This window comes from Pan paniscus, chromosome 3 (assembly GCF_029289425.2).
Source record: "Pan paniscus chromosome 3, NHGRI_mPanPan1-v2.0_pri, whole genome shotgun sequence".
NCBI classification, from domain to species: Eukaryota; Metazoa; Chordata; class Mammalia; order Primates; family Hominidae; genus Pan; species Pan paniscus.
Window position 1 is genome coordinate 36,489,786 of NC_073252.2, and position 21,362 is coordinate 36,511,147.

At 37.3% G+C, this 21,362-nt stretch overlaps 1 protein-coding gene across 2 annotated transcripts in view; it reads left to right on the top strand.

The window, feature by feature from the left end:
- Nucleotides 1-21,362, top strand: part of DTHD1 (death domain containing 1) — a 63,676-nt gene that overhangs the window by 28,416 nt on the left and 13,898 nt on the right. For both annotated transcript variants that reach the window (XM_003832151.5, XM_034958432.3), the window contains one exon: nt 4,057-4,301. In XM_003832151.5, the coding sequence (XP_003832199.5) occupies nt 4,057-4,301 (245 nt within the window). The remainder of the gene's footprint in view (nt 1-4,056; nt 4,302-21,362) is intronic.

Genomic DNA, 21,362 nt, shown 5'->3' on the forward strand with positions numbered 1-21,362 from the left:
ATCCAGAAAGTGCCAGAAAGTGTTTTAATATGATTTTATATAATGACACCATGGCATCATCCATAACATCTAGTAATGCCCTGTGAGGTTTGCCTTTTAAAGTTGCCCTGAATGCCCTTTGGCCCAGGGAAGTGATTTTTCTAGATATTCTATAGGATGTATCTCTACATCTATCTCTATACCTATATAATAACCATTCTTTAATTTGCTCAACAAAAATTTGTTGATCTTAGGTATATTAAAGTCTAATGAAGAAAGACAGAGAATAAGCAAATAAGTAAATAAAATGCATAGCTTAATTTGGGCTGAAAAGTGAATTATAGAAGAATAAAGCAGGGAAAGGATTGGGGGACCTTAAAGGGTGTAGCAGGCTTGCAGTTTTATCTCAGGGAAGACCTTTCTGGAAAGGTGACATTAAAAAAAAAAAAGTCTCTAAGCGGGTGAGGAAGCAAGCCATAATCCTATCTCAGGGAGTTTATCCCAGACAGAGGGATTGCCAGTGACACTGAACTCGGTGGCAACTTGCCTTGTGTGTATGAGGAACAATGGGAGCCTGAGATGGCTGGATCAGAGGGAGTGAGCACAGGTTGTGGGAGATGAGGTGAGAACTGATCATGCCTTGTAGGCCATTGGAAAGACTGCCTTTTCTGCTGAGTGATTTGGGGAAACATGAAGGGTTTTCAACAGAGAAGTGATCAGAGTTAGATTATAACTGCGTTGAGAATAGGCTTTAGAGCAAGAGGAGAAGCAAGGAGATCAGTTACTGTTTAATTGCAGTAAACCAGGCAAAAAATGGCATGGCTTAGAGGTAGAGCTGGTGGGGAATGGGTTACAATATAGAAATACACTGAGCCAGTGGTTCTCACAGGGTTTTTCTGGTTTCCCGGACTGCTAGCCCTTTCAATTTTTTTAAATCTGACTTCCCTAAGCAAAAACATTTATTCTTACATTTGTATTTTCTATGTCATCAATGAAAAATATTTAATGCCCATTATTGAGAAGAAAATATATTGCTATAAGGGACAGCAGGTAATCCACAAAATATAAGTACATTCTGGAACTTTTTACATGACAAGTATTTACTAAATAGCTACTATCTCAAGACACTTCTAGGGGACTATATACTTAAGATATTGAGAAAAAGAAAAAGATTCTCAAAAGGTCAGTTACTGGTTGATTTTACACTTTGGGTATGGAATGAATGAGTTTTTCTTTTATTTCTCCTTTAAATATGCCAGTGAGGGAGGAAAAAAAAACAGAGTAGTGCAGTTTCTTCATGCCACTTCTCTTTTTTTGGATTTATTTTTTGTTCAGGCGCCAGGAGTCTTTAAAATATATTATTATGCCTTAACAACAATGAAACTCCAACTTTCCAAAATTACATAATGGTTTCTGTTTACAACATGAAGATTATGCTATTTACTACTAGTAAGTCTTCAATAATTTCATCCCAACTACATATATAAATGTGATCTTTAGAGAGTTGCCCTAGAGGTCTTTAGTTTTAAAAATTGGTATACATTTTAGGTCTCAATTGAACCAGTATGGCTATGCCTCACCCTCAACCCTTATATCCTCTGTGTAAACCATTTCTTATGAATAATTGTGCCCCCGGCAGAGAGTATAATGTCTTTCAAGGGATAGAAGGGGAAATTTACTAATTGGTATTCCACAGGGACCAAAGTAGTAAAAGTTTTCTTGACAGCACTCTAGTAGTATGGAAACAGAAGTTAGCCAGATGTTACTCCAGTGAGCTGGAAACCCCAATTTACCTAATTTACTATTTAGATAACATTTAAATGACCCCAAATAGTCTACTTTTTTTTTTTTAACCAAAGTGAGACACTCTTAAGAAGACAAACCCTGGCTAGTCATTCGTCTCCTAGGAATCTGTTGTTTTTTTTTTTCTTTTTTTCCAAGTAGCCAGGTTGCCTCTCAAATATAAACTTTTGCAAAGGGATCTACTCCTACACCATCTGTAATCTGGAGTTATTCTATTTCTAGATTTAACTGAGCTTTAGAAAAATCACCAAAATGATCTCAAGCAGTCAGGACCGGGAGAAGGGTCATGGTATCTTCTACATCTCTCACTGAAGTCTTTGTTCACTGGGCAAAATGGAAAGTTTTCCATGAGGGAGAACTCTGGGCAGTCAACTGCATGCTGGCTTACAATAACCGAAGGAAGTTTCCATGTAGACATGAAAGCTAAATCTTGGCCAGGTGCGGTGGCTCATGCCTGTAATCCCAGCACTTTGGGAGGCCAAGGAGGGTGGATTGCTTGCCTTCAGGAGAGTTCGAGACCAGCCTGGGCAACATGGTGAAACCCCGTCTCTCCAAAAAAAAAAAAAAAAAATTACCCAGGCATGGTGGCCCACATTTATAGTCCCAGCTGCTTGGGAAGCTGAGGTGGGAGGACAGCTTGAGCTTGGGAGGTGGAGGTTTTAGTGAGCTGAGATTGTGCCACTGTGGAGCTGTGTCATTCCAGCCTGGGTGACAGAGTGAGGCTCAGTCTCAAAAAAAAAGAAAAGAAAAAAAGCTTCGTCTTGACATTTCTTTAAACAATCTGAGTTTTTTTTTTTTTTTTTGCACGCAAATTCCAAATAGTGGAAGAATCCTGCCTCTTATCGTTTGCTATCATTGCTGTCAGTTATTGAGCACTTACTGTGTGCCAGGCCCTATGACAATTATTTTATCCAAATTTTCTTATTTCATTTCCTAAACAATCCTAGAAGTTAAGCTTTATTTCTCCTGTTCTAAGGGTAAGGAAGCTAAGGGAAGCTCAGGCTCTAAGAAGCTCAGAGATATGAAAAACAATGGACAAGTATTAACAGATAAATATTACAGAATACACAAATCATAGAGGCTGCACTTGAACCTAGATCTATACATCCAAGACATATCATCTTAAGTGCTACATTATAGCTTCCTGCAAATTTTACAAATTCTGATGTAGACATATATTGCCTTAGGAAACATGGTAGTGTTTATTCTACTGTTGAAATAACAAGATGAAATATCCTGATTGTCATGATAAAACCCCAATAAGTGAAAGGTTATGTTCACAAAACCTCTAAAATTTTCAGTAAGGAGTTGATAAAACATTTATATATTATCATTTTAGGAGAATCTGTCAGGTTTTCATAGAAATTTCAGTAACACAAATTCAATAACTATTACACCTGAAAGTTCTAGATCAACACTGTCCAATTCCACACTTGTGGAAATGTTTTATATCTGTGCTGTTCATTACGGTAGCTATTATGCCTATGCTGTCATTGAGACTTTTAAATGTGGGTAGACTGACTGAGGAGTTAAATTTAGTTTTATTTACTGTTCATTAATTTTCATTTAAACTTAAATTGCCACATGTTATAGGAGAGTGCAGTTCTAGAATGTCTATTGTGAGGTCACAATATGAATAGTTAGGGGAAAGGAAAAAGATAATTCTCAATGGGTGAAAATAATTTTCTAAATGCTGCAAAAGCTGAATATTTCAAGTAGTTTCTGGTTATATCAAAATGGAATAGAGAAAGAAAAGCTAAAGATTATTTGATTTAGAAGCAGCCAGAGAGCACCTGGCCCAACAACCAATGAGAAATCTTTCGAGTAATCTACATGGTCTCTGCCTATTGCTCCTTTGTCAGGTTATGTTTTGACAAAAGACAATGATACACAGAAGTTTTAATCGTATTTTTAAAATAAAATAATTATTTGGATTTTTAACAATTAAGTAACACAAAGTGACACATCTTTTTCGTTTGTTTGTTTGAGATGAAGTCTCCTTCTAGCGCCCAGGCTGGAGTGCAGTGGCGTGATCTCCGCTCACTGTAAGCACCGCCTCCCGGGTTCACGCCATTCTCCTGTCTCAGCCTCCCGAGTAGCTGGGACTACAGGTGCCCGCCACCACGCCCGGTTAATTTTTTGTATTTTTAGTAGAGACGGGGTTTCACCATGTTAGCCAGGATGGTCTCGATCTCCTGACCTCGTGATCCGCCTGCCTCAGCCTCCCAAAGTGAGATAACTTAATGGTAATAAATACATTTTACTTCTATTTAGGCAACGGGAAGGATTATGGAAAAGACTACACACTTATTTTTCACTTGCAAAGAAAACCTAGGCTGGAACTCCAAATCAAAGAAGTGGACGAATTTGGAAACTATAGCTGCCCTCATTATAAAGGCACCATTGTCGTTTACAAAGTACCTAAAGGAAAGATAGTCCCCAACTTGAATCAATCTCTCGTAATTAATGAAAACCATTCTCAGTTGCCAATTTGCAAATTACCATTGAAATTGCCAAAGGTGAGTTATTTTACTTTTCTAATTACTACATTTTGTTAATTATTTATAATTCTGTAACACAATCAGTTTTTCAGTCATAGAGACACATACAGTTAAAAGAAAAGGCAAGAATAGAGGTAATAAAGAAGGAGTAGGTAGGTCCAATTTTAGAGTATTAGAAAACATGTTAGGATTTCTCCTTTTGTTCATATCAGCCTTTCTAACAAGAATGCTTCAGACTGGTCTGGTCCCCACAGCATGTTGTTGCTAACTATGAAAATAATGTCATTCATTTTCTGTAACTGCCTCTGAGTCATTGGAAAATCATTTATGAAAAAAATACATTACAGAGCACATCATTTTAAGGAAAAGTCATGGTGAAGAGAAAAATGACCTCAAAATATTTACACTGAAACTTACCAGATTCTGCATGGTTGTTTCATGAGTTATGTTTGCCTAAAATTCTTACTCATGTCAGAAAGTAGGATTAAATTATTTCTTTGAACATGTCAAACACACAAATAAATACATTTTATTGCTGTATATTACAGTTTCTTTCAGTGAAACAGGACTTGGTGAATCTAAACTACCTTTTTAATAAGAAATATAACTGAAAAATTTACTTCATTGATCTTGAGGTAAAAACAAACTTCTTGTTCTTTAAAGAAAGCTAAAATCATTTTCCCACGTTTATATTTTTTGTCTATGACTAGCAGAAATGTGTTTTCCATGCGGTTAGATTTTGTACTGATTTAAAATAAATCATTAAAGTAATTTAGCAAATGTTAATATTGAACTTCTGAAATAGGGGACGTGCTGCGCTAGGCTTTGTGATAAATACAGAGCTGTAAAGGATAATACATGCCCTAAAGCTGTGTTGTTCTGAATGGTCACTACTGCCCATATGTGGCTGTGGAGCACTTGAAATATGGCTAGTCTAAACTGAGATGGGCAGTAAGTTTAAGATACACACTGCATTTCAAAGACTCAGTACAAATAATATATAAACTATCTCATTAATAATTTGTTTACATAGACTACATGGTAAATTTATATTTTGGTTATATGAGGTTATATAAAATATATAAAAATTAACTTCCTCTTTTATTTTTTAAACATTTTATATAGTTACTATTAATAGAATATTTTAAATTACATATGTATCTCAAATTATATGTCTATGGAATAGTGCTTCTGTAAATGAATTTATAATCCAGTGAATAAGTACACAAAACAATACACAAAATTACGTTGTAAGATAGTAACTGATTGAAGTTATATTTAGGTGATATAAACAGTGGTACTAATAGTTGGTACTAGATGGTACTAATAGTTGTTCAGAGAAGGGAAATGGCTTTTTTATAATCTGTAACCAGTAGAAGTTTTGTGGTGTTTGTGGCATTTTATCTGAGCTTTGTAAGTTGGTGGAAATTCAGACAGTGGAAATGAAGAAAAAAGGCAAGTTGGGGGAGAGAATATAATGCATTTGACCGGGGTGGTAAGCATAGCTTAGCAGGAATTCTCAAGTTGTGTAATAACCATTGTAATAATGTCTAATATGCCAAAGGCCTTTCAAATACTTAACATGCATTGTATCACTAAACCCTCACAAAAATCCTATGATACATAATTGTCCTTATTTTATGGGAAACTGAGGCACAGAAATTTTAGGCAATTTGCCCAGGTTCTCATGGCTAAGTAAATGACAGAGCTAAAATTCAGACCCAAGAAATCTGCTTCCTGTGTGTTGAATGGCTATTATGCTGTCACTTTGTTAGCACATAAAGCTAGGATTATTAGTCAAAGATACAAGATGGATTTTAGGGCATCCAGGTACACCTTTGATGTTGTATGATGTCTGTACTATGCTTTAGTACAGAGATAATATTAGAAATATTTAACAAATGATATGACCTGGACACCAACCAGTGAACTTGAAAGCAGACCTCAGTACAGAGGAACAGTCTCCTGGCGACATTAACTTTACTTGCTGTTTTGGGGGAGATCCCGCGGTCCATGGGAAGCATGCATAAGTAGAGGAATTTATTAAGCCATTGATACTGAAAATGAGGCTTTGATGACAGTATAGCCAGCCAATCTGGTGTACATCTATCAGTTTTGCTTCTGTGCATTTTCTTTTTCTTTTCTTTCTTTCTTTTTTTTTTTTTTTTTTGAGACGGAGTCTCGCTCTGTCGCCCAGGCTGGAGTGCAGTGGCGCGATCTCGGCTCACTGCAAGCTCCGCCTCCCGGGTTGACGCCATTCTCCTGCCTCAGCCTCCCGAGTAGCTGGGACTACAGGCGCCCGCCACCACGCCCAGCTAATTTTTTGTATTTTTAGTAGAGACGGGGTTTCACCGTGTTAGCCAGGATGGTCTCAATCTCCTGACCTCGTGATCCGCCTGCCTCGGCCTCCCAAAGTGGTGGGATTACAGGCGTGAGCCACTATGCCTGGCCTCTTCTGTGCATTTTCATTTCCACCATAAGACTTTGCACCATACGGCCGTTACTTATGCATGCGGCAATTTTCCCTGAGATAGTCCCATAGCTGCTTCTTTATCATTCAGGGCTCAGCTCAGATGTCACTTGTTATTCTTATTCCCTTATCTTCTAATCTGAGGTCACTTTTTTAACTTGTTACCCTTTCTCGATTTACTTCCTAACACTCATCATTGATATTTTTAGATTTATTTGTTCATGTATTTTCTATTTTCCTTTGCTTCTTTAAAAAGCAAACTCCATGAATGAAGGACCCTGTCTATTCTATCCAGGTTCCTTCTTCTGTGATTAGAACAGTGCCTGGCACATAGTAAGCACCCTAAATATCTATGACTTGGTGAATAAGGGGAGGTCTATAGCTGTCTCCAGATTCTAAAAGTTTAAGAACTATTGACTTGAAGGAATACTCAAATTCTCTCTGTTCCGTAGTTTAGAGCCTGATTCTACAAACTCTTAACTGGCAGGCTAAGGCATCGATGTAGATCAGCATGAAGATGTGGAGTGGAGAGGGGTACCTAAGCGCTGCTCTCCAGGCAGCTCAGCTGGCACATTGCTTCCAGAGAGCCTCACGTTGCTTTGCTGCCATGAGAGGATGAAAGGGAGACAAGCCAGTGGTGGTTGGAATTCTCTGGCAAGAGGTGGTAAGGGCCTTACTGAGATGATGGCAGACCATGCAAAGAAAGGCCGTTATGTCAGAGAGGACAGACATGAAGTCCAAAAATGTGATAGGAATTCAGCTTTCACTTATTAGTGTTTTCTCTGTTGCCTGACTTTATAAAAGTAGCCAAATTAGTCAAGCCAAATTAGCCAACATAGATAATTTAGGGGTTTGTATAGATTTTCCTCAGTAAAAGTCTGTGTTTACGATTGTCCAGTACTTTTGCGTCAGCTTCTTCTCTGTTTTGCTTGTAACACACCATTCCTTACCTATGTGCCTGAGTAATTCTTACTGAACCTCTTTCACATCGGTGCTGAAGTGCAGCCTTGCCAAGGAAGCCTTCCCTCAATCCTCCTTTGTACCAGGTTAAGTGTTCCTGGTATATGGAGCTACAGCATTTTGTACTTTCCTTATCACTGTAGTTACCATATTTCATGACAACCACTTGCTTGTTTCCTTCCCTTGTTGCTGTAATGGCTTTTCAGGGAGTCTTTTTTTCTGAAATATTTTTTTTTCTAATCACCTCTCCTTGTGAAATTTTATTACCACGGATATACTGTATGTCTGTTTATGTACCATATATTTATCTGTGTTTTATACATCTGAAAGAGTAAGCCTTTTTGTGTCTCAGCCAAGAACGAATTTTCTCTCCCCAAGGGTGACATTACCAACATTGAGAATGCATGCAACGAACTGCGCAGGCACAGACACTGTCCAGCTCAACTCTGTATTGCCAGTGCGGACACATAGTACATGCTTGATAAATATTTGTGACTAACTAGATGAACAAGATAATCTCTGCAAACCTTACAGTTACTCAACCTTGAAATTGATAATCCTGAAACTATATTGGCATGTTTAAAAATAGTACATTTAAACTTCTGCTGTCTTTCATAGATGAATCTACTGCCAATAGGCCATCTGTGCTTTCTTTTTATTCCAGATGGGTTCGTATAGGGCTTTCCAGATTCACTCTCTGAGCCCTTTCTTGTGCCCAAAGTCTTCAGAAATAAGTTTGTCAGGTTGAAAAAGAATCTGTGGCTGTGGGAACTTTTTTCTTTTCAAACTAGTATAACTAAATGGGAATTGAAACTATGACATTTAGTTTTGCAAGATGAGACTTATTTCATCAGAATTTAAAAAATTCACCTCAACTAAGCAGTATTAGAATGTGCTATTTTTCAGGAAATGGAAGTAGCCTAATATAGCAGTAGCTTGGCATTAATGAACATGACACTATGTGGATATTTATACATGTAGCATAAAATAGGTGAAGGTATTTGTCAAAATTAAAAGTGCTTCACAGAGAACAAGTAGTAAATATTTACATATATGTATATAGGCATAGAACCACACACATAATTATAAAGTTTGATGTTACTATACTGTGTCTGATTCATAAAGATGAGAAGACATATCACTTTTTACTTCATACTTGTGAGGATCTCTGCGTCTCTTATTCTTCAGCCTCTGTAGTTCATTCATTCATATATTAATTAATTCAACAAACAGTGTATCCCAAAGGCTCAACGTATAGTGGTGTCCTGGTATGTAGGGTCTCATTTTTCCCTTTCTTCTTTATAGCATGTTTTCAACTCATAGGCAGAGTTATCCCTTAAAGCAGGAGTCCCCAGTCTCTGGGCCATGAAATGGTAGCAGTTCGTGGTCTGTTAGGAACCAGGAGGTGAACGTTGGGCAAGTGAGCAATGCTTCATCTGTATTTACAGCCACTCTGCATTGCTTGCATTACTGCCTGAGCTCTGCTTCCTATCAGATCAGTGGCGGCATTTGATCCTTGTAGGAGTGCAAACCCTATTGTGAAATTCACCTGCCAGGGATCTAGGTTGTGTGCTTCTTACAAGAATCTAATGCCTGATAATCTGTCACTGTCTCCCATCACCCCCAGATGGGAACTTCTAGTTGCAGGAAAACAAGCTCAAGGCTCCCGCTGGTTCTACATTATGGTATATAATTATTTCATTATATATTACAATATAATAATAATAGAAATAAAGAGCACAATAAATTTAACTTGCCTGAATCATCCTGAAACCATCCCTCCAACATGGAAAAATGGGCTTCTACGAAACTGGTTCCTGGTGGCAAAATAGTTGGGGACTACTGCCTTAAAGCATCAGTCAAATCATCTCATGCCTCTGCCCCAAACCCTTCAGTGGCTCCCAGCTTCCATCAGAATAAAGGCTCTGTGTGAACTTGGCCCTCACTGACTCCAAGGCATTCTCTGCTCTACTCGCCTCCTCACTTATTCAGCCACAGTGACCCTCTTGAGTTTTTGGAATATGCCACACCTGCTTCTGCTTTAGGTCTTTGTGTTAGTGATTCCCCTTGCTGGAATGTTCTTCCATCAGATATCTGCATGTCTGTTACCCTTACCTCCTTCAGTTCTTTGCTGAAACTTCACCTTCTCTCTGTGGTTTACCCTGACTCTAACATTGCAATCTACTCTTACCCCTGCAACCTGACATTCCTAATCCTCTTTAATCTGCCCTATTTTTTTCCCTCTAAGTCATTTCTCCGTTTTTACATGTATTTCTTCATTTGTACATTTCTTGCAGAAAAACCCTCTCTTCCATAACTAGAAAGTAAGCTCTGTGAAGACGGGGAACATTTTTTGTTCACTGCCAAATCACAAGTACCTAGAATGGTGTCAGGCATAAGTTAGATGCTCAATAAACATGAGTGAATGGGTATATATAAATAGAACTTGCATTTTATGGACCAAAAATGTGAGGAGGACAGTGAGAAGTGCCAAGGAAGAAAATAAATTAGCATTAGAAGATAGACAGAATTGGTGGTGTGAGTTGGTAGGTGGGATAGCTAGGGAAGACCTCACTGTGGAGGGGACTACCGAGCTGAGGAGCAACCGGAGACCAGAACCTTCCTCTATGGCCAGGAGAGCATCGAAGTGGGAGACGCAGCAAGTTCCAAGACTCCGAGACGGGCACGCATTTCAAGTCAAGGACTTGAAGGAAGGCTGTGATGGTCAGTGCGCATGTGAGGGCCACAGAAAGATGATGAGGTTTGTAAGATAGTAAGCGTCCTGGTGATACTTCATATTCCATATAATCTTCTGAAAATGATCCCACAAACAATATATTTGAAAATATGTGGCTGAAAAGAATAATGATTCACCACTAAATCTTTCTGAAGTTGTGCCTCAGCCTTTCTCCTTTCACAAAATGTTCAAGTAAATTCAGTTCACACTGCACATAATTGTATTTTGGCAGAAACAAGGCAAGTTTCAAAAAAACTCTCAAAGGTTTTTTAGATGGAAGGGAGTGGAGAGAATATTTTGTGCATGTGTGCGTGCGTCTGAAGTCACGCCAGATAGGTGACTGTATGCCATTTGCTTATTTGTGCTAGCTTGGGTTGTGACTGCTTTTGACTCCTTCCTCCTACTTAGAGGTTTTGCTTTGAAGGAAAGAAGGGCTCCAGATCTGACTGCTGTCACCTATTCGAGGCTGGAGTTTCCCAGTAAAACCTAACCCACACATTTACGTAAGCCATCTGTTGACCCAAGTTTTGCTTAGCCTGAACTTCCTGGATTATTATTTTTTTTAAACTGAACTCCTGACATGTGATTTCTAGTAAATAATGATACTGCTTCAACACTTTCTTTCTCACCACATTAAATAACTTGCTGTGTCAAAGGGAGCAAGCAGGCAGATGGCAGTGCAGGAATCAGTTCGTCAGAATCGCCACTTTCACCACTTTGGATTTCATTACCATCTCACTGCTCTGCTAGGGATAATGTTGTTCCTATATTATTTTTTCCACCAATATGAAATACCAAAGCAATTTTGACTAGATAAATGAGATGATTCTGAACCATTAAAAAATGTTTACATCCAAAAGCATTTTAATTCTACTCAGACTTCTCAGTTGCAGTAATTTTACAAAATTATATTAGGGTTGAAGGATCAAATGGAACTTATTATGTTATTGCTAGGTATTTTAAAAAGCAGATTGAAAGAGCACATTAGAAGAAATTCCTATAAGAAAAATCAGGATTTTGTTTTGTTTTGCTTTGTTCTTGCTGTGGTTTTTGAGGGAATAGTGGCCACATTGTGATTGTTAAGTTTTCCATAACTTAGTGTCATGCTTTCTATACTAGAGTTAATTCCAGTAACATGTTTGGTGCATCATGTCCCTTCCCCTATCAATTACAGAAGAAAGCCACTAGGTTCTTGGTAAGTAGAAATATTATGTTAATTTTTTAACCTCTAAAAGTTTCCAAAATCTTCTCACTCTTTCCAATGAGAAGGATGGATGGAGAAGGGAGAACTCTGGCACTCCATGCATCTCCCTTACATGTTATCCTCATGTCTGCAGTTCCACTTTCCTACAGGCAACCAGAATGACCTTCAAAGCCACAATTTTGACCATGTCACTAAGAGGAACATGAGGGGAAAATGAACAAAGCTGGTTTAGTCAGAAACAGGATCCTGTGTTCTTTTTTGGAAAGTACTTTGACAACCAGTTTAATGAGAAGAGATTATTTCCCTTCTCCTCCCCCCATTCCTTTCTCTTGTTCCCTTTCCCTTTTCTTTTTCCTTTCCCCTCCACTCTCCTCCCCTTATCTCTTCCTCTGCACCTTCTTTTTCCCGTCCCTTCTCCCCTTTCTCCTTCTCTGGCCCCTCTCAATGCCTCCCTCCTCCTTCCTCCTTCAACCCTTGGCTTTAAAAGATAAGGTTTTCTCTGTTTAGAGGGCAGTATAACTAAACAGGAATTGGGCACTATATCGTTATAGGGCTTTTGATTTTTCTGTTACAAAGGAAGCACAGATATTCCTGCCTATCTAAATAAATTTGATAATTAAAATTTCATTGATGTGTTTGCATTTATTCTCTTAAAATTGTAACATTTAATAAGTAAAAAGTTATGCTCATTAACTCAAACAGATTGTAGTTTATGAACTTCAACTGTTTTTGTTTGTATTTTTTCTTCTGTAGATGTATTATATCAGTCAACACGTTAATTTAGCAACCACAAAATCCCTAATATATATAAGATATTCTGTAAGGCCTAAAAGTGATAATAATAATAGTAGAAGCCAAAATTCTAGCTTTCAAGGAGATTACAGTCCAGTTTAGGAAATAAAGTATAAAACTTTAAAAGTTATAAAACAAAGCAAGAGATAAATAATAATTGAATACAACAATACAGCAATAGAAAAAGGCAGGAACTGATTGTTAATTGCAAATGAATAGTAAGATGTTAAATGCTAGGGCACTTCAGAGGAAGGGGTGAACGCTGTGGACTGAGGTGACTTGCGGGTGCTTCAGGGAGCAAAATGATTGCAGAGAATGTTTAGGGTCTGGAGAGGAAGAGAGAAAGGGGCAATGAGTTTCACACAAGAGAGATGGCATGAGTAGAAACTTTGAAGTGGTCAAGCACAAGACGTGTTCTGAGAAAGGATGATGAATGCACCTGTTTCTTCAGGGGAAGATTTGGAAATGTCATGTTGGAAATAAGCTGGGGAAAGATTATGGAGGGCCTTTAATTCCTTACTTAGATTAACTAAATGACTGTGTAGTTGTGGTAGCAAGCTTTCTGTCAAAATTCACCAAAAAAACTGTGATTGATTTCATGACATAGAGAGCACATGCAAACCAGAGACCCTTAGTTTTTGAGTAAACAACAAAATCTCTCATCTACTGATACTCTTGAAACTGGTATGGCCATAATTGAGGATGGAGAAATAGGTATCTGGTTTGTTTATAATTAAGTTGATCTTTTATCTTTTGAGTAACAGCTAAAGCCATTGGAAAATTTTAACTAGGAGAGTGATATGATCAAGTTTTGTTAGCAACATTACTACGACAGCCTATAAGGATAAACTAGAAATGGATGAGCTTAGCAATAGTAAAATAAAGAGCTAATGAAATAGTCCACAGAAGACAGTGTGATAGCCTATGTAAGATCATGACAGTAAAGATAGCAAGAAAAGAACAGAGTTAGAGAGAGATTCAGGATTTGAGATCAACAGGTCTTGGTGATAGAGTGAATGTGTGTGGGACTGGGTGGCAGGAGAATATTGGCAGATAGAGGAAGTCGTGAAGGGGATTTCCAAGGTTGCTCTCAGTACACTGGTTTGAGCTACTGTCCTGTGATATAATACAGTGTTTGTTGATTTTACTTTGGAAGTGTTGTTTAAACTTGCATTTCATCTTCAGTCCCTCTAATATTGCCTTAACACACAGATGATAGCAACATTTTCCTTGGAGGCCTATCACTAGTTCTGCTTTAGGCTGCCTTCCTCACAATTGACAGCTTGATTTTTCTCAAAAACAAATATGAATTTATCACTCTTCCAAAACTTCTCATTGGATGTCTATTGATTAAAAGTCCAAGCCAGTTACCATGGCATATAGGGCCCATTAAAAACTCCCACAGCTCATCGTCATAACCTTTTTATATTACATTTCCCCAACTAACATATTTTGCTCCAGTTCTACTTAAAGCCTCACTTCTCTTCAAGACTCTTCCCACGGGCTGCCATTGTGACAGCAATGAATCCACAATTAACCCTATTATCCCCTCTTTAGGAGAAGTCTTTAAGTTTTCCAGGAAGTATTAGACACTGCACTGTATCTGTAACTAAAGCACTTTGAATATATATATAACATATATATTATATATATAAACATATGGTCCATTATAATTTTTATTTATATAAAAATCATGGTAATGATAATAATGATGAATACCTACTAAATTATTCCCTGCTAGTAACTTGACAAAGCATTTACACATTAACTTATTTATTGAAAAAAAAAAACCTTAAATAAAAGTTTCTTCATTTAAGAAACTGAAGCATATAGAGGTTTTCCCCAAGGGGAAATGGCAAAACTACTGTTTGAAACCAAGTTTGTCTGATTTCAATGGCAACACTCCTAACATTATACTCTACTGTCTGCTTTTGAGACTGAGTTCCTCAGGGTTGAGAGCACTGCTCATTCAATTTTGTAATCCCTTCCCCCAGGATGCATTCAGTAATGTTTTGCTGAACTCTTTAATGAATAAATGAAAGCATGCTGGGGAAATTGAAAAAGCAATTGAAGGTGGAGTTTTAATGGCTGACAGAAGCCTTACCTGTTTTCTTCCCATCTAGCAGTTGCATTTAGCAGAAGCCTTTCATGACTTTAAAGGAATGACTAATAGGATTTCACACACTGTGGCAAGACCTGGGAGGGTGACATTTTGTGTGTGGCTGTCCAGGCCTTTCCCAGAAACATTCAGATTACTCTTTCTATTGGAAAAACTATTTCTAGCTATGATCCAAAAAGCCAAACCAAAACAAAATATCAGGATTTGTTTTTCTTTTTCTTTTTTTTCTTTCTTCAGACAGAGTCTCGCTCTGTCACTCAGACCAGAGTGCAGTGGCATGATCTCATCTCACTGCAACCTCTGCCTACTGGGTTCAAGCGATTCTCCTGTCTCAGCCTCCCAAGTAGCTAGGATTACAGGTGCCTGCCACCTCGCCTGGCTAATTTTTGTATTTTTAGTAGAGACAGGGTTTCACCATATTGGTCAGACTGGTCTCGAACTCCTGACCTCAGGTGATCCACCTGCCTTGGCCTCCCAAAATGCGGGGATTACAGGTGTGAGCCACCGCACCTGGCCCAGGATTTTTTAAATCTGCTATAATAACCTAGAAAGAATTATGCTAAGAGTTAAATAGGCACAGGAATAAATAGGGACAGGATTAAAGTGGAGTGACAAAACCTGTGGGTATTATAATCTAAAAGTGGAACAATAAAGAGAGGAGGTTAATATTAATGCAAGTTCTGGCAATGCTGTATATTTTTCTTTGATTTGTTGAGCTGCTTTAAGAAGTAATAGCGTCTTCCACGTAGCTGCATTTATGGGTCAAGGACATCTGCTCTTGACAAAATTACTTGGAATACTGAGCAAATTCTTATGCATTTTAACAATTATTTAGATTTATGGAGCGCTTGCATGTTTGAAGTGCTTTATGTGCATTACATCATTTAATCCTCATGGCAACCTCATGTGGTGCACCTACTTTGCCCATTTAGTAGGTAAAAAATGAAGATAGAGACATGCATTTAGAAATCAGATTTATCTATTCCAGACTGCTTTTGATAATTTTTCTTCACTGCTTCCATATATATTCCATTTATATTTTCTGAAATATCTAGATCTTTGCCCACTTTATATCTGTACACATTCCTGGATGCCCCTTCCTTCTATCTGTCTCCACTCCTTAGATTCTTTGGAGTTATTTGAATTCATCCGTCTGGTTACCAGGGGCCTAAAGCTGTCTTCTTTTGTCCAATCAAGGACTGAGAAATTTATCAATCCCCCCTCCCCTTGAAATAACCATAAAGAGATTGATGTTATAAAAGAGTGATTTTCTAAGAAGCAAGCAACTGAAAAAATAATGAAGAAGCAAAATATAAAGCTGGCTGCATAAAAAAATGTGCATGGGTTTGAAGCAAAGATCTGAGCTAAACAAAGCTACAGAACTACACTGCTTCCATGATTGGTAGTAGCCTGTTTTTGTTTCCAAATCGAATTTCTGTATTTACCTCCAAGTGAGACCACTATTGGTCAGCACTTCTTGCTCTAAACTCTGTTCTTATTTTGTTCCACAGCAATCTTACTTCTCTGTGGATTTGTGCTGATTTCCAGACCTCTCTATGTGGAGGTACTTCCTTTTATTTTGAGGGCCAAACATTTCTGCCTAGGTTTTCAGGAAGTTCTACACTGTGTAATTATAAGAAAGTTCACGAAGACAACAGCAGATTATTGGTGGATGCTGGTACTGCGATCTTTTAATGTACTTATTTAGAAAAAAAACCGTGTGTGTGTGTCCACGTGTGCATGCCTGTGGGCATGCACGTAAGCACACGCAAATACTTAAATACACACAAAAACAGAGAAAATATACAATGAACCTACATGGACACACCTCCCATCACTTTCTGCCATACTTATTTTGTCTAGTACCCTGGTTTGTGGGTTTGTTTTGTTGGAGTATTTTAAAGCAAATCACAGGTGCAATATCATTTTATGTGTAAAGACTTCACAATGCTTCTCTAAGAGGTAAAAACTTTAAAAAAAGACACATGACCACATTACTATTGCTACACCCAATAAAATTAGTAATTACTACACTATATCAGCTACTGCCCAGCCCCTATTCCCTATTTTCCTACTGACTCAATATTTTTTTTCTTTTTGCAGTTGATTTGTTCAAAAACAATGTCCAATCAGGGCCTACACATCACATGTGGGTTCATTTGTTGAATTACTGATGTAGGCCCTGTCATTTGTAGACATTATCTCAGTCAGTTAGAGACTTCAGTAAGAAAGTTTAGTTTATTGGCTCAGCTTGTAGGACTTCACAGGAGTAGAGCCCACATGAGGACCCAGACTACAAGGTTGTTTTTCTTTTATGCTTTACCAGCTTCCTTCTATTCCTTGGGCAAGCCAGATCCTTGTTTTCCTTACGTCCACCACTTTTACCACTATGTCATACCGCCTGTCATTTCCTTTGTACCTTTAGAGTGTTTGGCAAATCTAGATCTTTCAAAGAGCCAGTTAGGAGGGAGGGTCGTACCCTTTGCCGAAACTAAACTTCGGAATAGAACTTCTGTAGCCTTGGATAGTGGTTTTTCTCTTTACCTAAAATTATCAGCTCCTGAGTCAGAAGCTGGCTTCCTCAGCCATCTTGATTTTGAATGCTTTGCCACTTCTGAACAGTTTAGTGTTTTTCTGTTCTATCCATATGGTGACATCAGCTCTTAGTTCATTGTCAGAGCAGAGATGACAGCCGTTCCTTGAGCAGGACAGCTCCAGTTTTTTCCAGCTTAAGTTATGGGTTCATGCTCCTTGCATTTTGTTTATGACTTATCATTCATACCCCCTAAAATGTTATCTGTGCAGTTTTGAAAGACAAAAATACTTCTCATATAAGTTTATACCGAATGATATGACTCACAGCAAATAAAAGGGTTGCTTGCTTATACTGCTGTTTCCCAAATTTTGGAATTGCAGGTGCTGTTTTAGTACAATATACACACCAGTTTTAAATAAAAAGGAATCGAAACAGTGAAACAATGTTCTCTTTTTAAACTTTTCTCTAATCTGAGTAGAACTCAGGTTGTTGTTAACATGTTTTCACATCTCCTTAACAATTGCAAAGCTTTCTTTTTGACAGAGAATAGCTCTTGGATTCAGAGATCTTGGCTGGCAACCGAATTTAATAATATTGTTATGTTTTAATTGTATTTTTAAGGTTTTCTAGTATTTATATAGATGAAATTGTTTTCCCACTTACGGTTTAAATAGAAGTGTTTCTTTTAAAACGTATTTATGTAGGCAACAAATATGTTTTAAAACTATATTAAGTAATAACTGGTACTATTTTGAGCACTTATTACATATGATACCCTAATTTCAGATACATGATATAACTCAATGCATCTTTCTAATGACATTGTATATGCTTACTTTTAAAAGGAGGATACTGAGGCACAAGAGATTACTTTGCTTAAGGGTACGAGTTTAATGAATATGTTAGGAGTTGAGCTCTTTACCTCCATCTAATACTACCGTCAAGTCAGTAAAATTGATATATGTAAATAGTAAGCGTAGTGCCAGAGGTACTGAAGTGACTGAGTGGAAAGTTCCACATTACAACCTTCATGTTACATACAAATGTTAACTTAAACAGGATCTGGATTCTTACTGATGTCAGTTTAAATGTCGTATTTGTCATTTAGCATGTATGTTTTAGTCAAATAATTTTATCTTTCTAAATTTGTTTCCTTGTTTGTATAATAGGCATAATAACCTCACAAGGATGGGTGTGTATGTTTATGCTGGACTATATACCATATTATACTTCAAGGTTCTATAACATACTTCAAGTTTTTAGAGTAATTCCTGGTACATGGCAATTATAGTAGCTGGTATTATTATCTGGAGGAAGTATTATTTATTGTTAGAGCTTCAGACAGACCTCAGTTTCATGACTAGTTTTGCCATATCCTAGCCATATTACCTTGGAGAAGTTATGTCTGTGAAATGGGGATAATAACACCCCAAACCATTGTTATGGGTTTGCAATGATATCGTTACAAGTACATCCTCACTCAATACTTACATAAGCTTTTATTTGATTTGTGATTATGTTGAACACAAAACTACAGCATGAAGCTTTTATAGTAGCATTAATTTTTGTACCAGATTACTTTCTTGATCAATATAATGTCTAGCTTGTTTATAATGTAAAATCATTAAGAATTGTATGAGTCATACATTGTAAAATTCAGCATACCCTTTACTGTTATGCAATAAATGAGCTCACGTTAAGCAAAACTTGAGGTCATACATCATAAAATTCAGCATAACCTTTACTATTATTATTATTTACCCTAGAGCACTTATACATGAAGACATTCTAATAGGTGATTGTTGTGATGTCTGTGTAGGATTTTTCTGATAAATAAATCTTTTATTTTGTTACTAAAATACACACAGGTAAAAGTGATAAGATTATAATAAAGTAAATAACCCTTTACTATTATGCAATAAATGAGCTCAAGTTTTGCTTAACTATTATTGCATAATAGTAAAGGGTATGCTGAATTTCATAATGTATGACTCATACAATTCTTAATGATTTTACATTATAAACAAGTTATGATTTTACATTACAAACTAAGTAAGCATTGCCATTTGCTTATGGCGACGCTTACTTAGTTGAAGTGGTCTATATGCAAAATAAATACCAAGTACAGTAAGCAGGAAAAGTCAGGACTTATAATACCCTAAATGACTCTGGTAAAAATCCATGCTAAAGATACACAGAAAAATACTAATTATATATACTTTCTTAGTCTATTGTTAATCCTATCACTTTTACTTGTATGTCTTTTAGTAAGAAAAGACTTATTTCCAGAAAATCCTACAGTAATACATGGGAATGGGAGGAGTGTGAGGTTAGGGCAGCTGGATGAAAGAGCTAATTGCCACAGATATCACAATAATAACCTATTAGAATGTCTTCATGCATAAGTGCTCTAGGGTAAATAATCAAATTAATAAAAACAGCGTGTCATTTTCTTTCATTGACTGTATAAAATTGATGCTTAGCTACAAGGCTATGTGGCATCCATGCTAAATGGTGCTAAAAGTATCAGAAAGTTCTTACCGTGTTACTTTACACAAAAATTTGCTCTGCACTAGAGTCCCCAAGAACTGGGAAACAGTAGAAATTACAGAGGACAAACTCTACAACTTCTTATGACAAATGGCTATAGTATTGTTTCGGTTGCCCTTGAAATTATTGACCGCACAAGGAACAATTAAAAATACAGCATTCTGGCCGGGCGCAGTAGCTCGTGCCTGTAACCTAAGCACTTTGGGAGGCCAAGATGGGCTGATCACCTGAGGTCAGGAGTTCAAGGCTGAGGCAGGAGAATCACTTGAACCCGGGAGGCAGAGGTTGCAGTGAGCCGAGATCACGTCATTGCACTCCAGCCTTGGCTACAAACGTAAGACACTGTCTCAAAAAATAAAATAAAATAAAATAAAATAAAATAAAATAAAATAATAATATTGCTCTAGTATTCAAAGGTAGCATTTTGTTTTACTGTTTTGCCCTTCCAAATATGTGTAAAATGGAGAGAAGGATTTACAATTTTCCAGACTTTCCCCTTTCTAACTTTCACCTTAGGTTTTACTGGGTATTGTGAGGAGCCCCATTATGTTTGCTGTGCTCCCTATGATGACCTGTGTTCATTCTTTGTGGCTGGGAAGGCACTATGATGATGGGATATCACCAAACAAATCAGCCCTAAAGCTGGTTCACAATGGCAATTGTCTTTCCACTGCATTGTCTTTCATACTTGTTTTCATGCACATGTTTCTACAGTGACATCAGCTTAGTCAGTGCCAGTACCACCCCAAAGCTCCCTGAAAGCACATTACAATGAGGGTGAGTCCCGACCAGGCTGAAGCATTGAGCTTCTTTCCAGTCCCAAGCACTGTCAGATACTAGTGTGGTTAGCTCTCAACCAGGAGACCTGATCACACTTGATCCTTGATATTGCATCTATCACAGAGGACAACAGTAAGAGCTCCCCATCTTCCACACAATTTTTTTAATTTTCTTTTTTTTTTAATGAAAGGCAGATGAGGTAACCAAGGAGAAAGCAAATTTTATATAACTCAGATTTGAGCTCAGGCTCAATTCTGAGAGTTCCAGATATGCCTCATAAGTGTGCAGAGAAGGAACCAGTCTAGAAAGTTATTTGCATAAAAGCTGAGGTGTTCCTGGGGTAAGAAATGAACCTCAGTTTCAGAAATAACTGCGTATATACAATATGACTTGACAGAATTCTGTATGCAGGGGAGTTAGGTCGGTTTTACCTAAAAATGCATGCACATACTTTATAAATTTAGCATAAAAATTCATTAAATACATATGAATGTATTAAATATTGCAATGTTAAGTATATCATATGTAATATACATATTATACATTATTATATACCATAATTATATATAGTATATGTTACATATATGTGAAATATACAAATATATATCATATCATACACTGAGAGCTCTAGTCATTGGGGCCAGCAAGTGTTTAGAGTTGAGCACTGAAGCTATTGGTAAAATCTATCTTCCAGTTCCACTCCTTAGATGCATGATTCTGTCTGAAGGAAAAAAGTTTTAATTAAAAAAAAAGAAGGCCTATTTTATTTAGTTCTGTGGCATATCAGGGCACAGTCAATATTACTTTAATGTCATGTGACATGAGGGGTAGGAAGCCACTTCCTTTATCCTATCATGTTTTACCACACAGCTCACACACCGGGAGAGCTTAGGGTGACCACTAACAGACAATTGTTTCGCTTGGAAGGGAA